The sequence below is a fragment of the Capricornis sumatraensis genome, chromosome 17, assembly GCF_032405125.1.
Source record: "Capricornis sumatraensis isolate serow.1 chromosome 17, serow.2, whole genome shotgun sequence".
Lineage (NCBI taxonomy): Eukaryota > Metazoa > Chordata > Mammalia > Artiodactyla > Bovidae > Capricornis > Capricornis sumatraensis.
In genome coordinates, this window is record NC_091085.1 from 52161568 (window position 1) to 52179445 (window position 17878).

General features: G+C 44.0%; 1 protein-coding gene across 5 annotated transcripts in view; it reads right to left on the minus strand.

Moving 5' to 3' along the window:
• Positions 1-17878, minus strand: part of SFSWAP (splicing factor SWAP) — an 80220-nt gene that overhangs the window by 16182 nt on the left and 46160 nt on the right. For 4 of the 5 annotated variants that reach the window (XM_068989731.1, XM_068989730.1, XM_068989734.1 and 1 more), the window contains 3 exons: positions 17152-17382; positions 15897-16087; positions 3615-3880 (listed from right to left, as the gene is read on the minus strand). In XM_068989731.1, the coding sequence (XP_068845832.1) occupies positions 3615-3880; positions 15897-16087; positions 17152-17382 (688 nt within the window). The remainder of the gene's footprint in view (positions 1-3614; positions 3881-15896; positions 16088-17151; positions 17383-17878) is intronic. The other variant, XM_068989733.1, reaches the window with a different exon arrangement.

Here is a 17878-nt window from a genome sequence, read left to right on the forward strand (position 1 = left end):
AATTTCAAACTAAAATATGACCCCGATTTTGCCCACCTGAGTTCTTTTTGAACATTAAGTGTAACTGTTAAAAAGCCACGTTAACCTCCGGCCTCTCCTTGAGTGAAAGCCCTGAGGGAACTTTACTTCAGGAAGTGACACAGGGCTCATTATCCTTCACAGAGAACACCCCAGAATGTGGGGGTGCAGAGTTCTACCTAGAAACCTCCCCTTAGACACAAACTAACCAATGAAATGACACCACAGGTGATCTTATTAAAAGCTTTACAAATAAACTGAATTTCAAGCTTTAGTCTCATTGAGTTTAGTTTTAAAATACCTAAACTGTTAAAACTGGATTTTAATTTTAGGCAGTAAATTGCATGAGTACATCTTTATCCCATTAAGATATAAAACCTAATGTGATATAAAAGCAGAAAACAAAAGAGAAGGAAGTCTTATACTTTAATCAATGTTGATTTAAAAGACACTAAATCCTGCCTTGCGGTAATCACTGTGCTTTCTGAGAAGCAACAGACTGATTTCCAAAACTAAAGATTTTTCCATGACTAATTCACCTTTGGAGAGCCAGAGTCATCAATAATTTAGACATATTTTGATAAATGGGACTTCAACCACACAAGCATTAATATATTAACATAAAAATTACTTATGATAGTAAAGCTTTTAATCTTAACTTTCTACATTTTACATAGGACTTTAGTAATTTAATATACAAAAAAATATATATATTTCAAATGTAGCATCCTACCCCAAGCAGAAATATTAACAAAAGTCATTTTACTTGAAGCTGGCAGTAGTCTTTTAAAAACAATCGATTAAATTGTGTCAGGCCCAAGAAACAAGTCTGATATATCCTATGTAGACATTATGTCTGTAATGGGTTATTCTATCTGAAAAGACAGTTAAAGAAATAATTATGATAGTTATCATTAGCAACTTCAATATTTTGGTTAAAATTTAATTTCTTTTCTTTTACATTTCAAACAATTCATATTACCAAGAACACCAACCCCTCTCATTTCATAACTGCTGCATTCAAAATTCAGTTGGGTCCCTAGAAATTATTAATGTGAGCTTGGATTAAGAAAGCAGGTCTATAACCAGCTTAAAAAAAGATATAGTTTTATCAAATAAAACTCACTCTTCTCAGAAATAAGAGCTGAGGCAGGATCCTACCTGGTGAAGGCAACTTCCTGCCTTATGTCCCTGGGACCCAGAGACCAACCACAGGACAGCTAGGCTTCTCCATACATCCAACCAGACCTATAACCCACTTCAGCACCCTGAGCTCAGAGGTGGTCTGATTTCAAGCAGCATCACTGTCACATACAAGCTTTCAAGGCAAAACTTCCTGGACAAATACTTTGAAGGTTTTGTTTTATAATATTATTTTTAAAAAACAATTTATAATAAAGTTGCACTTTGCCTTGATACTTTATCTAAGCGGTAAAATCAAACACCAAAGATCTGACTTATTTAGTGAACTTAAGTCAGCTGATTTAACTAAAATTAACTAAAAGTATCACATAGATACTACTGTGTGTGTGTGTGTCTAAGTTGCTTAGTTATGTCCAACTCTTTGGGACCCCATGGACTGTAGCCTGCCAGGCTCTTTTGTCAATGGAATTCTCTAGGCAAGAATACTGGAGTGGTTCGCCATTTCCTTTTCCATAGATACTATTGAGATTTTTCTTAAAGTTTGAGAATTATGAAAATACTCAGCTCTCTTTACACATAGAATACTTTGTTGGTTAAATTAAGGTAAAATTGTCAGCCTGCCATCACAGAACTCATATTAACAATTTTTTAATCCTAATTTTTTCTTTAACTGAAAATTATACACTAAGGATTAGGATTTTGCTTCTTGTACTTGTCAGTACTGAATATATGAAAACAATATAAAATACACTTGCATAGAAAATATGTAAGTCTACTCTAAAATAAAAGCTATTTTAAAAATACTAACATAATATACATAATGACTTACTCTACTAGAGATAGTCAATAAAAACCATAGAAATCCTAGAGAGTTGAAATTCCAAGTGTTTCATAAACATTTCTAGTTCTGAAGAGACCAACCTGGGGAAAAGTCTGTGGCCATTATGTCTGACCAGATGGGTTCACATAAGAACTAGACACCTGCACCTACTATTTGTGCTAAGCATGCACCATGAAAACCAACTCATTTCTTACATAAGAAGCGATCTAAGGAGCCCTGAGCATTATCAGGCCCCCAGAAGGGGATTTAGGAGTAGATTATACTTTCTTCTCTTTGAGCCCTGAAATAAATGAAATCTAGGAAGGATTTTACTGGGTATGGTTATTATCCATCGGGCTTGTACAGGCCTGTTTATTTACTTCCACTATATCATAAGAAATTTTTTCAAGTAAGAAACCCTAGTTTTGATATACACATACAAGTTCCTGGGGACTTTCAAATATTGGAAATATGTCAGCAAAGTTGTTCATTTAATTAAACAACAAGGTATGTGTGTGTGTGTGTGTGTATGTGTGTGTGTGAGAGAGAGAGAGAAAGGGAGAGAGAGGGACAGCAAGGGATAGAACTTCTAAAGAACTAACAAAAATGCAGAGCCAAAGATCAAATTTATTTATCGTGGAGGTAAACCTAATTTCATTGTAGAGAAGGGTAAATACTTGTCAAGCCTTGAAGGTCTGGTCTAGGTAAAAATTAGGGAGCATGTTGTTTTAGGGTATATTCAAGAAAGGCTAACGTGTACACAAGTACAGTTTTTTAAAACATAAAAAATAAAAAGTATAGGCCCATCTGCATTTTTCCCATGGAAAGGAAAGAACATCAGTTGTAGAAGCAGATTAGTACAAGTGCTGTGCTAGAGAAACTAAGTCCAATTGACACTCAGTAAGAAATCAGAAGGCGTGAGGTAAGTTTTAAAACTAGAAACTTGCTTTTCTGAACCTCCTGCAAGTCAGATGCTTTAAAAATCAGAAAAGTACCTGCTTCACTAAGCACTCAATTCTGTGATCCTTACAGGTTTTCGTGTTTATCATTTCTATTGCATAAAACCTTAAGCTGCTTCCTCAAAAGCTGGCTCCTCAGAAGGTGGCTTTTGGTTGAACAGTGACTGTTAGTGGGAGGCTGGGGAAGCAGATTAATTGAGAAAACAGATCTGTGCCACTGTATTTCCTCCTTTACGGGCACTTGCAGGTGCTGTGCCAGTGAAGCTGAACACAGACACAGTGCACATGTCTCTCGTTTTGGCAGATACACATTCAAAAGGAATTAGCCTGGGAAAGTCGACTCATTCACCAAACAAAACGCCCCCAACCCTGTGAATTTTCCACACATTTTCAGCAAATACGCCAGGCTTGCTCCCAAGACCTGTTAAAAATTCAAATACCTCTCCTTTAAGAAAAACCTGACAGTAGTTGATGCATTTTGGAAAGTCAGGTTAAAAAATATTTTGAAAAGATGAGACTGCAGGGCGCATCTCTGCGTAAAGACACGCAGGTGTGTGGGTCTGTGCTTGCGGCAAGCCGGGGGAGGGGAGCCCCGCGCCCCCTGCTGGCGAGCAGGAGAAGCGGGATCCGCCCCGCACCGGACGCCCGGCCGCGGGGGCACCCTGCACACTCACCTCGAGCGCCGCGCTGTCCGATAGGCACTGGGAAGACAATGCTTTGCTTTTGAGTGAGACCTAGACCTGGACTTGGACGACGAATGATACTTGGGAGACCGCGATCTTGTTCGAGACCGTTTTTTGTGCTTTTTCTTTTTCCTCTCTCTTTCTTCTTCTCTCGGCGGGTCTTTGCTTCGGCTCGAGCGCCCTTCTGGAGGCTTCATGTCTAAAGTTGGCAGAGGTCTGCCTCCAGCCAGTAGAGGACAGGGCACGGTACCAGCCTCCTGAAAACAGAAGCACACGTCCGGATTTCAGCAAGGAAGATATGCTGTTTTAAAATGTATGTTTATAAGATTCCAACTTTGGCGCACTCTCATTTGTTAGAGCAGCCCATGCCTCCGTCTGTGGCTCTAAATATACCCCCGGCATCTCTGGGAGAATGATGGCTCCTCAGAGGCCAAGAGCACGAATGCCTACCTCTCACGGCCGAGCCTTCCTGTGCAGGGTCCCGTCCCCAGCCTGCCAGGCTCTGGAGGCTGGATCTGAGAAAAGAAACGCGGCACATGGAGGGCTGTGTTAGGAAGAGCCCCGCCAGCTCTTCCCTAAATAATTGTGACTTTCCACTAAAAAGGAGATTCTTCAAATTGCTAGCACCAGGTTTTTATGGATCTCTGCTCTGCCTGAACCAAAAGAGGTTCCTCTTTGATTAAAAAAAAAAAATTATTTGTCACTAGGAACATTCCTTTCTTTGTTGAGGTAGTGGATATTAACTTACTGTGTTGATTACTGCGTATTTTATGTAAGTCAGATCATGCCATGAGCCTTGAACACACAGCTACATGTCAACTGCTAACTGGAAAATGGTCCCTCACCATCTGGTGCTACAAGGATGAAGTCACTGGTCACTGGAGTTGCTGACCTTTGACACACCCTGAAAGAAGTTCAGTGCAGAGATCAGCAAAGAGGCCCTTAAAGTATGCCCAGAGAACAGGGCTCTGCCTTCCCGCGCTGTGGGAAAAACTGGCAGAATGTGCCTTCAGATAGTTAGACCTTTACAGGAGAAGAGTCTAAGAGCCATTCTTGTATCTCCTCATGTCTGGAAAAGCACTAACATTACTAATGGAGACATCTGCTCCTCATGATAAGCAGCCATCTTCCGCCAAAACGTGTGCTTCACTGCACATTCCGCTTTTACCAAACTCACGTATATACGGACCCGCCCCCCCACCTCGCAGGAGCAGTTCCTCAGAGGTCTGAGAGGCTGTCTCCCCAGGCTACCATCCTCATTTTTGTCTCAAATAAAACCTGATGTGCACCTTTTTTCAGGTGACACAATTATACCTCAGTAAAACTGAAAGTAAAAAAGTAAAGCCACTAATGGGAACCACAGACAAGACAATCCCATCAACACAAGCCAGCCTTACTCCACGTGTATCAATATAGCAAAGAATTTCACTTAATGGGTTATCAGTCTTCAGACTGCTTTATCCAAGTATGGCAGATACACAGAGAGTGCAGGATCTTAGGGCTGCTGCCTACTGAACTTTCATGTCAAGACACCAGCACATACACCAAGGAGCCACCACTCTCAGCAGTGTGCACCCAGAGCAGTCCCGTTTCTAGGACTTGTTCACTACGGTCCAACCAGGAAGGGAATTACTACTCAACTTTAACAATGATGTGGTAGTCCTATTTTATTGACATTAACATTGTCCATGTCACACAGTAAGATAAAAAAAATATGAATTTACAAAAAACAAAACCAAAAAAGCCACACACAAGAAAACCACAAAAAACACCCCCCAAACCACATTTTATATTTGCAATTGCAGCCACCCACCTTCAGCCCCTTCCCCTTCTGAGAAAGGTCATTTCCTTGAATCAGTTTATGTGAATTTTAACTATAGCCAGTAAACACCACACACAGATATACCGAAAAATCTGGAATTTATCATTTTGTGCCTCAGAACTTTCAAGCTGTTAAGGTTCATGAAAATAAAAAAATCCCAGGCAGGGGCTGCAGCCCTGAGTGGGTGCTGGCTGTTGGCGGGTGGTGGGCTCCAGCAGGCCTGGCTTCCCTTCTCCTCGGGTCCATTTGGATAAGGCCAACTGGATGAGACAAAACAACACTTTGTGCAAATGATTCTTCTGAAGTTATGCTTCTTCCCCTCGTTTGAGAGGAACTGTGATGGTGGTCTTGTGGGGCAGCCACCAGACCAAGATGTCGCCCCTCCGTTAGGGGTATGCCCAGAGAACAGGGCTCTGCCTTCCTGTCAGCCTCCTGTTGTTTACACTCACAATACACTGTCTTCACATCTTTCATTTACTGTGAGCTGAGAGGCAGTGGGGCTGAGAACTGCTCAAGAACAATATGCCCTGCTCGCAAAGCAGTTTATTCCCACCGAAATACTCTTAGTAACCAGGCCCCCTGTGGAAGGGCACACGGCCGCCTGGTGTTCCTGTCGGGCCTTCACTCTTCTCCATCGTGGCAATGCTGCCCAGGGCATTTTTAAGGTTTTGCTTAAACTGTCTCCAGGGAAACCATTTCATTATGAGACAGTTCTTCTTATCAAAAATGTCTTTCTTACTTCAAATTATTTTAGTGCAGTAATCTTTTTCTTCCTTTTTTTTTTTTTTTTTTTTTGGTGTCACTTGGCATGGCTTGAAGGATCTTAGTTCCTCAATTGGGGATCGAACCTGTGCCCCCTGCAGTGGAATCGAGGATTCTTAACCACTGGACCGCCAGGGAAGTCCTGCAATAATATTTTTTCAGGTTAAATTTTAAAATAATTGGTTGTTGTTAAACAATTCTAACATGTAGATACAAAACTTTACATCTAAGAACACCTAATTCCCATTCTGGAACTCTCTAAATACACATACAAAATGATACAATAAATTAAGACTAATAAAATGTAGTGAGTTTTCTAACTTTAGAGGCTGGAGGAAGGGAAATGCTGCCCCATTCACCCCCGCATCCACTGGCTTGTAGAGAACTCTGCTGTTGCCAGGGTGGAAAACCAGCTTTTAGTGCATTAAAACACCCCAATAACCATGGACTCTAAATTAGGAATATATGTAGGTCTTCTCAGGTGGCACTAGTGATAAAAGAATTCACCTGCCAATGCAGCAGATGCAAGAGATGCAGGTTGGATCCCTGGGTCGGGAAGATACCTGGAGGAGGAAATGGCAACCTACTCCAGTACTCTTGCCTGGAGACTCCCATGGGCAGAGGAGCCTGGTGGGCTACAGTCGATGGGACCACAGAGAGTCAGACACGACTGAGCACACACACACACCCTGCATGAAAAAGTGAGTTGGAATTGGGGATAAAAGTCACCACTAAGAATTTCCAGGCCAGCACACGCGAGGCCTCTAGGAACGCTGAAGGTCAGGGCCCAGGGACCACAGGGTAGTCGGGGCAGCTGTGGGGAATTCCCTTGGGAACCAGAGAGCCCGTTTTAGAACTGAGACTCCATCTTTCATCTAAGTGGATGGTTGAATGAAGAGAACACAGGATGGCTTTCTCCTTCTCCTGCACAGGGGACAGAAGACGGCACTGATGAGTGATAGTGTGCGCTGCACTAAGAGGGGGAGAAGGGGAAAGTATGTCCCCCCAAGGACATCTGCAAAGGACAGGAACCAGGGGGACGAGGTACTGCGGGCAGCCACACCAGGCCAGCAGGAGCGGGGCGTGGCAGCTCATTAGATGAATTCCCGTTTATACGTTGCTGCCAGCCTGATGATTTGTGTCTCTGAACTTCATTACTGCTTCTGTTGCCTTTGTCCTAATGCCCATCGTTAGTAACACTTATTTTACCGTTGTGGTTATAGTTTATTTCATTTTGAGGCAAGGGAATAAGTAAATCAATATATTAAAAGTATAACTTGCAATTAAGTCATAGGATCTATTCTAATAAAATGATCGATTACCCTTCACCATTAAAGTAAAAATCAGCAACTTGGGGGTGGGGGTGGGGGCAGCACTTGGCTGGGCAGAATTAAGATGATGCATTGTGATGACCTCACCATTTTTTCAGCTTAAAAATACAAAGAGGACATTAAAAACCCAGCAGTTAGACTTGAGAACAACAACAAAACAGGCTAACCAATCCTACACGCCCAGTGGTAGCCCCCACAGTGGTGGCTCCAGGGGCAGGCTGTGTGCGCCAGCATGTCTCAGCAGTCTGGAGATGTACGTTCTCCGCAACATGCCAGTGCTTTTGAAACCCAGAAACTTCATGACGTATCCTACAGCCCAGGGCAGCGGCTCTCGTGACCGCACCTCAAGAAACAGACTCAGGTCACGCCTCTCATGCAGGGTCACCAGCAGTCAAGGGAGGAGCCCAGTTGAGCCCACAGTGGTACCTATGCCCAGAATGCAAGTAAAAATGCAGAGTTTAAGAGACTTGCAGAGACGCAGGTGCTCTACCCAAACATAAGCAGGAGGACCTGGTCTCCCAGGGCCCCCACGACTGCTCGGGAGGTGGGCTTCTTGGCCTCCAGTGTCGGGGAGCATCCCAGCACATGGCACACGACAGGACAGGGGTGCGTTCTGGCCTCTCCAACTACACCAAAGGCGTTCCTGTGTGCACAGCTGGGGGTGGGGTACACACTCCAGCAACACAGAAGTAGTTCATGGATATTTAGACACAAGCCATGGAACTACTGGGTTGACCAAAAAGCTCCTTTGGTTTTTAAGTAAAAACAAAAGATACATTTTTCATTTTCCCCAAGAACTGCACTGAACAACATACTCGTCATTCTGTTCTACTACCTTCTGCTGATTTCCAGGCAGTTTTGTAATTCCAGGGATTCCCTGGTGGCTCAGAGGGTAGAGAGTCTGCCTGCAACGTGGGAGGCCTGAGTTCGATCCCTGGGTCAGGACGATCCCCTGGAGAAAAAAATGGCAACCCACTCCAGTATTCTTGCCTGGAAAATCCCATGGACGGAGGAGCCACGTGGTGGGCTACAGTCCATAGTGTTGCAGAGTCAGACATGACTAAGCGACTTCTCTCACTTTTGTAATTCCATCTTTCCAACACTTTTTATCTTTTTGAGCCAGGTGTCTTTTACAGTCTCTCAGGAAACTGAAATTTCTCCCACTAAGAGAACTTTGTAAAGACTGAAATACATGGACATCTGAAGGTGCAATGTCTGGTGAATACAGCAGATGGATCAGAACTCCCAGCCAGGCAAACAGCTGCCTCCTCAGCCAGGTGGCTTTTGTCTGATCGTTAAAGAAATGCGTGGCCTTGTGTTACCCCAATGGAAGATTATTTGTGTTCTGTCGACTATTTCCAGACGCTTTTTGTGGAGTGCTGCTTTAAGTTTGGTCTATTTTGAAGCAGTACTTGTTGGAATTAATCCGTCTGGTCTTCCGGAAGGAGCTCATAATAGAGGACTCCCTTCCAATACTACCATATACTGAAGACTGGCCTTTGGTGCATTTGGCCTGCCTCATGATCTTTTCTGTTCCACATTATTGTATCTATTTTTATCGCCTGTAACAATTTGTTTTAAAAATGGACTGTTTCATTACATTTCAGTAAAGAATTGCATGCGGAAGTATGGTCAGGAAGGTTTTCTTGCTTAACTTACATGGAGCCCAGACATCAAAGTGATTAACCCAACCAAGCTGGTGCAAATGATCCTCAGTTCCTGATTTGAATATTTTGAGTGTGTCGGCTATCTCCCAGGTGGTATAACACTGACTGATCTTAATTAATGTCTTGATTTGAAAGCTATCAACTGGTCTACCCAACTATGGAGCCTTGCCTAGTGAGAAATCTCCAGCACTAGACTTCAAAAACCACTTCTAACACATCTGATCTGCTGCAGCACCTTCTCTAGACGCTGCACACATTTTTTTTTTTTTTGGCATTTCAGTTGTATTTTTTATCTTTCTTGAAATAATAAAAGAATATGCCAAAAAAGTTTTTCTTCCATCTTCAGTATTAAAATGGCTACACAGAAATTTATCAATTTTTATTATTATTTTTTAATGCACATTGATATGACAGCTGTCACAATGCAGAGCTGGAGAGCGTGGCCAGCCAGGGGAGGCTGGGCCTGCAGATGCACCCTTGAGATTTCTTGTGACGTCCCGTGAGCCGTGCTACCCTCACAACTCAGAAAGCAAACCCGACTAGTTAGTGGTTTTGCTTAAGTCGTTTGGGGGCAGTAGGGTAGGTTTCTAGCATGTGTAATATAGAGCCCTGACTGATGCAGCAATCTGGAGTTTTAAACTGCTGGCAAAAAAGAATGAATACCCAGCTAGCTCTGTAATGTAGACCGTGCTGTGGTGGTGGAAATGTTCTGTTTCTGCTGCATTTAGCTACCAGCCATGTGCGGCTATGGAGTACCTGAAATATGGCTAGTGTGGTCAAGGACCTGAAGTCCAAATTTAATTAAGTTTAACTGAAACTGCCAGGGAGTCCCCTGGTGGTCCAGTGGTTAAGACTTTGCCTTCCAATGCAGGGGGTGCAGGCTTGATCCCTGGTCTCTCCCACATGCCACCTGGCCAAAAAAAAATCAAAACATTAAGCAGAAGCAATATTGTAAGAAATTCAATAAAGACTTTAAAAATGGTCTACATTTAAAAAAAAAAAAAAAACTTTAACAGAAACAAAACTGAAATTGCCACATGTGGTTAGCAGCTACCATACTGTATAGTGTATATCCTGAAGGAGTCAAATGACCTGTTAATTTATACTCTAAATTATATGAATAACCTGAGAGACAAAGCCACTGCTGAGTCAAGACCTTCCTTGCAGCCCCACATGTTCTGTCTGGTTTCTGAAGGTGTCTGGCTAAGGCCTGGCACACAGTGACCTGTGAGAAGCTGCCTGCGATGCCCACAGGAGACACAGCAACAGAACCACATGGCAACCAGTGCCAAACAAGCAAAGCAGCCTCTCACGGACAGAATGTTAACATTCCAGCAAGGATGGCCAAGGCACAAATCATCATGGGCGGGGGGAGAGCACAGGCTGGTCTGAATAGTGAGCGGGCAAAACCAAAAGGAACTTTATGAAGATCAGTTACTCATACGGGTATTTAAAAACTGACATCCCTTTTGTTGGTAACACTGAAAAATATTAATCTGATCACAACGAAGTATTTGCCAACAAGTTAGCACACAAACTAGCAACTACTATTTCCTGCTGTGGGAAAACAAATTGCTCAAAAGCAGACTAACAGACATTTTAAAATAAAATCTTATTTCTGAAGTAACACTACATTACCTAGGAAATGGGACAATTATGCAAAAGACTCAAGATAACGTTTGAAATCGGACTTTGAAATGCATCCTCTAGAACTGTATTTGCAAATTTCTACCCATGCTGGGCACACCCCTGCAACCCTCCCAGGCAGGGCAATGGCCCAGGTCTGATCGCTGAGGCCTCTGTCCAGATAACCCTGCGTTTTCCACTCTGTTGGCACCCTCTCCTCCCCTCATCAGCTGTGTTCGCTTGGGCGTGCTGCTGCCAGCCTTGCCAGTGCTGCTCCATACATATTCTTCCCATGGAAACACTGCTTTAGCTCGTCAGTGTCCCACTCGCACTGCAGCCAGTGGTTCAGCCTCTCCCAGACCTGCCTGTGTCACTGACTTGTTCTGCGCCTCCTCCACAGACTCTCTGATGCAGGGTTGCAGGCATTATCACTGCCTGCACGGGCTTCACCGGCCTCCCCCACAGGCGAGCCTCGGGGCCTCCTCGCTACTGTCACCTCTCCAAATGACCCAGGTTCCTCACAGTCCCGCTGCCACCTCTGCTGACCTGGGGGCCCGGGGCCCTCATCCACACACTCAGAGCTGCTCTGCCCCTTACAGGGCTGGCGTGGTAGAAATGTTCATGTGTAGATGCCAACCACTCAAAAGCGACTGGTCATGAGAAACAGTCTCTAACTCATACCCCGAAGCTCCCTGAATTATCACAGAGGCTCAGCAAACATGGGTTGTTGTTCCCCTTTTCTTTTCAAACTCTTGAAAAGTGAAAGTGAAAGTGAAGTTGCTCAGTCGTGTCTGACTCTTTTTGACCCCATGGACTGTAGGCTCCTCCGTCCATGGGATTTTCCAGGCAAAAGTACTGGAGTGGGTTGCCATTCCCTTTTCCAGGAGATCCTCCCGACCCACGGATTGAACCCGGGTCTCCAGTACTATAGGCAGATGCTTTACCGTCTGAGCCACCAGGGAAGTCTTGCTGGACCTTAAACCTGGCAGGATCATTAGCCTGAAAAAAGTCACTGCATCTAAACAAATGTACTGAACTCTGTTATGAATAGGTTTTTATATATTTTATATACTGCTTAAACATTTAACATACTAGTATCTGTCCACGTCAATAAATACACTTCAAGATATCCTTAAAAGTTATACCTAAGCATAAAATCACCTCTCCTAACAAACAGACCAAAGGAACTGAACAGACAAGAGTGTAAAAACAGAGCAAACACAAGTGGGAATTTAGTATACAATAAAGGGAGTCCTTTACACCAGTGGGAAAAGGTATGTGATTTAGTCGTTTGTGTTGTGCCTAGCTATATGCTCCTCAAAGTGAAATAAACTCCCAGTGGGGCAGATTAAGAGACAAAAAACAAACTGCTGGTAATGCTGATGACACAGAGCTAACACAAAAACAGCAGGGACAAGACAATCAGCCAGGAGAAAAGCAAAGGCCACAGAGGGTGTTCTCAGGAGGAGACCGGAAAGGCCGTGAAGCCTGTGCAAAGTTACTCAGTGTCCCCTATAATTAAAGTATGTAGTCAAACCAAAGAGATAACATATTTTCCCACCTATCAGACTGAGAATTAAGATGGATGATAACCAATGCTGACAGGGAGGCAACAAAGCTATATTCATACACAAGGGAGACACACAAAACAAAAACATCCCCACCCCACCCCAGAACTGCAATAACCGTTGTAGGGCCTAATTTAAAGGCAAACTAAATTTAAAAATCGGAAATATAAAAAACGATTCCACAGTCAGGAATTTACTCTGTGGGTACACTCACCTCAGTGAGTGCACAAGTCACAGGAGCCGCTATACAGTAAAACCCCGAGTAGGGCCCGTGCTTCTTGAGCAGGGAGGGGTGAACAGCGCACAGCACATGCCGAGTAGCTTGACATCAGGGCTGATGGGTGAAAGGACTGACGGTCATGCATCCAGGGAACAGTTACCAAGTGTTTATTACACACCAAGCATCACTCTGACACTGGTATGGCAAGATCTCTGGAGCCAGTGAAAAAAATCAAGACACCAGAAAAATGGATAGGGCAGTCCTATGGTAATACTCTATACACACAGAACTTACTTCCCTGGTGGCCCAGTGGCTAAGGCTCCATGCTCCCAATGCAGGGGACCTGGGCTCGATCCCTGGTCGGGGAACTAGATCCCACGTGCCACAACTAAGAGTTTGCATGCCACAACTAAAGATCCTATGGGTCGCAACTAAGACTGAAAATCCTCAATGCTGTAGCTAAGACCTGCTACAGTCAAACAAGTAACTAATATTAAAAAAAATCTCTATGTAGATAAGTATGATGGTGGGTGCCAGAGGCTGGGGAAGGGGAGTGGGGAGTTGGTGTTTAACGGGGACAGTTTCCGTTTGGGGAGATGAAAAAGTTTTCAAGAGGGATGGTGGTGATGGTTGCCTAACAACATAAATGTACTTGGTGCTACTGAACTGTATCCTTAAAAAGGGTTAAAATAGTAAAAGACTTTTACTCTTTACTTTACACCTCTCTTGAGCATTTGAACTTATAAACCACATGTATGTACTGCTTTTATACAAAGCAAAGTAAAAACAGAAAGTGCCTCTCAGGCAGATAAGCTGCAAGGTGCCAGGTTTTGAATGACCCTATTCAGCCCTATGTGTGTCTGCTCAGAATGAAGCTGGGGTGCCATCTATTCCCACTAGGCTGACACCACTGCACTCCAAGTCCCCTGGACACTAAAATGATACACCTGAGCAGTGGGGTCAGACACGTCAGCATGTGAGTCCAGTGCACAGGAAATGGTCAACAGAATCAGGGTCACCTGTCTCCAGAAGCTGCTTTAGACTGAAAATATTTTCAAGTGTGAATCTCGTTTATGATAGCTGCCAATTTAATTCAGGTATTTTGTTTCAAAGTCATTAAAGATATCTATCACCACCTGCAAGTACCGTTAACATTTTTGTTGAAATAGTTTAGTAGCTGTAATCTTTCCCACTAGACGTCCAGGAAGATCGACCCAATGATTTAAACATGAAGCATAAGCACCCATTTCTAAGGTATTATAGATTTAAAATACATGCTTGAGAAGAACACAGTGGGGAGATGCCACAAAAAAGACAAACAAGATAAGAACCTAAGTCTCAGGCTATTTTGTGTTTATAAAGAAGTGATTCTGGCACCTGTGACAATACCGGCAGTACAGCAGACAGAAAAACTGGATTAACGATGAATGACTCTGGCTGTGATTGAGTTAGCATTTAGACACAATTTTATTAGAAAATATAGATGCACCCATGTAGAATAGTTGGTGAAAGTTATCTATGTACGTGGATAACTTTTAATTAAGTCCTTTATTCACTGCCTAAGTGACACCCAAACAATACGGAAAACGAAAATAGCCACTCACACCCCTCCCATGGAGGCAGTTCCCTGTCTTCCTAAGAACCTGCCCTGGTGCTATATGCATAATTTTTACAGCTGCAACCATAAAAGTGGAGCTACTCCATATCCTGCCTCTTCTTCCTTTTACATCTAACGCAGTCTTAGTGGCTGCTGGTTTCACCTCTGCACTGGTCCAGAGGTCCTCCCAAAGCTGGGTGATGACCGAGGGTGCCTTCCTGGGCATGCTTATTTTTGGCCCAGCTGGTGGCAGCGAGGCCCTCCCCAACGGGGGACGGACGCATCTGAAGGCGCCATGTAAGCCGGCGCTCGCTGCGTCCCAGTCTGATCCAGCTACTGTTTTTGAGGCCTCCTGCCAGATTTGAATTTCAGACTGATTCCTGAGGTGAGAAAGCTGATTTGACCTTCAACACAATGCTGAGAAATGCTGCTTTCCAAGGAGAAACAAATAAACCTGTGGCTACATGCAGCAAAAATCAGTTGTGAATAATGGCTCTAGACTCTTAGAAATGTCAACGTAATTAAAGTAAAAGACGCACAGGGCCCGTCTACATTACAGTGGAAAGAGCTGCAAAAGACATTTCGGGGACACTTGGCGAAGTGGCGTGAGCCCTGCTCTGAGCAGTCCAAGCCCCCCTCCACAGCCTTCTGAAGAGAAGAAATGGGCCGGGGGGCTAAGTTCTGGTCCTACAGCTTAGGAAACTTGTCTTAAGAGAAGATGACAGTGACCGCATCTTATCTCACTTTTCTTTTAATTGAAGTGCTGACAGTAACCTAGATCCCAGAGTAAGACTATAACCCTAAGCGTGAGCTCAAGGGCTGCTACGATGGCAGGAACATGAGTGTTCTGGTGGGTCTGTCCAGGCCTGAGGTGAGTGCCTCAGAGGCGAAGTTCTGTTGCTCCTGGGAGGTAGCCACAAAGCACAGGCTCCCAGCCTGGGCCCAGAGGCCTGGACTGTGACACTGCACCCAGAATGTGGTGTGTGCATGTACATTCTGGGAATCTCCATCAGACTCTTGCTGACCCCAGCTATACAGTACAGGCAGACCTCATCTTCACAGATACTATGGTTTGTTTTTCCCAAATTGTTGGAATTCACAGATACTGCGTTTTTGTTTTTGTTTTTTTCTTTTTACAAATTGCAGGTTTGTGGCAGCTCTGTGTCGAGCAAGTCTGTTAAGGCCATCCTCCCAACAGCATATGCTTACTTCACATCTGTGTCACAGTCTGGTAATTCTTGCATTATTTCAAACCTTTTTCATTATTCGATCTGTGATCAGTGAAGTTACTACTGCAAAACGGTTATGACTTGCTAAAGGCTCAGATGATGGCTGGGATTTTTGGGCATCAAAGGATTTTTAAATTAAGGTATGTATTTATCTTTCAGGCATATGTGCTTGTACACTTCAGAGACTACGGTATAGTGTAACGTAACTGTTACACACATGGGGAAACCAAGAAATGTGCATGCCTCACTTTGTTGCCAGGTCTGGAACTGAACTCCATGGTGCCTCCATAGTCTGCCTGGACAGGCGCTCCATCCCATAGGGGAGAGACGCAGGGGCTGCCCATAGCCTTCACACAGCTCGAGAGCTGAGAGGCTACAGGATTCACACACAGGTACTTCTACCAATGGTGCCTGGTTCAGAGCACTGATGGCGGACCCTTTTTAAACTCACCTCTACGCTGAAAGGACTCTCTTCAACTTTCCCGACTTCTGCTTCTGGCAGAGGATTTTTTAAGGTCTGTAAAAATAAAGCGGCTTTTCTTTTACGTTCTGCTTGGAGCTGTTTCTCCTTTGATTCCTTAGACGCTTGGGCCAGCTTTTCCCTGGCAGCAGCTGCCAGTCGATCCTCCAACTTTTGCTTTGCTTAAGGAATAAACAAAGAAAAAAGATGTTTAGAGCAAGCAGTATTTTATAAATACCTTGCTGTCTTAATTTTCATGGGCAGTAGCACGGTCATGAGATACAATGCAGTTTAAAACATGAACGTGATACCGATTTCAGGAAAGGTCAACAAATCAGGCAAACAGATTTCTGAAAGAATTAGTTTATGATGCTTATTATTAGTACTTTTCATAAATTTACTTTCAAACTGAAAGTCAGAAAGCTGATGGGGTTCCATAGCAGTGAAACCTGGAATGATGAGACTCTTGGAATGGTTCTCATATACAAACAGCCATACCAGGCAATGAACACCCTGTGAAGTGTTTTATGCCAAATGAACCGACACACAGTTGAGTTCACACGTAGTAAATGCAGATTTAGCGACACAGGCATGAACACACGTGTGCTGGGGAGAGGAACTACAGCATATCACAAGTTCCAGGACCTCCTGTGGTTAAAGAGTTACCTTCTACCAATGCTGTGTGATCTGTCTGTGCATACATAGAAAAAGCAATTCACAAAACCAGTTAAGGATTGTTAATGAATTTAGTTAGAGAAGAATAGTGCTTATTTTGAAAGAAGGGTAGAACACTGCTGGTCATGTGTCAGAGGCGAGCGGCGGCCACACTGTGACCCATGAAGACAAGCCACAGTCTGAACACCAGCAGGGGCCCCGGCCCCTTCAAGGGTCCGATGGTTCTGTAGGGAGAGGCCTCACAGAAGGGCACCTGCTGGCTCAGAACATTAACCCGAGCTGGGAACGCGGGCTGAGCATTTGCCCCAGGGCTGCCATTAAAGCACTCTTGGCCACTCTCAGCTCCTCCTCGGAAAACAAATCGCCGAGGGCACTGCGTCTGAGCTTAACGAGCAGCAGCGCTCCTCATCTGACTGAGAGCTTCTCAGCTGAACAGAAACATCACACAGCTCCCCAGTGGTCTGACTCCAAAGGCTGGAGACTCTAGTCTGCAGTCCTGTATTTTTGGCTTAGTAGGTTAATCTTGTATGTACATACTTTTCTTTTAAGAAGTTTAAAACATTTGACAAACCTTGCTTTGCTTCTAGCTCCTCCTGGGTAAGTTGAGGCCGCTTCTCCTCAACAACTACACAGGGTGGGGCAACTGCCGGGTTAGTGTTTGTAGCACTACTAGAACTTTCTTGGCCTTCTTTGCTTTCTTCATCATCATCACTGTCATCATCTAGCTTAACACGATTTTTTTCCAGGGGAAGTAGATCATTTTCTTTGGCCTTGATTGCAAAGCTTATTGGAGCAAATGAAGCTATTGAGAAAAGGTGAAAATGGTAATACATTTTTAAGTAACTGGAAGCACAGAGCAAAAATCTCGGCCCCACCATTCACATGAGCATCAGTTGGTGGGAGCAACGTCTAGAGTGGAGCCACATCTTACGCAAAGGGAGGGTTTAGGGGCAGTAGGTAGTGCCCATGATGTCAGAGAGCCTTTAGAAGGATGTCACACACCCCAGGCTAGATGCAGGGCACTGCAAAGCACCGGCTCCAACTCGGGCCACGTCAGGACGCACACACCGAGTGCCAGCTGGGGTCACTGCAGGGCCAAATGGTCAATTTTTGTTGACGTTTTCCTTCTTTTTTCTGGGCTCAGCACATAGCTGAGTTTCCGTAAGTAAGCATATGATGCGACTCCACTATTAAAAGTTACTTCTAAAAAAAAAAGTCCCAACTGTATAAAATAAACTCTTTTTTTTTTTTTAAACAAAAGCAAGATAATCTATTCCTTTATTCAGCAAACATTTGAC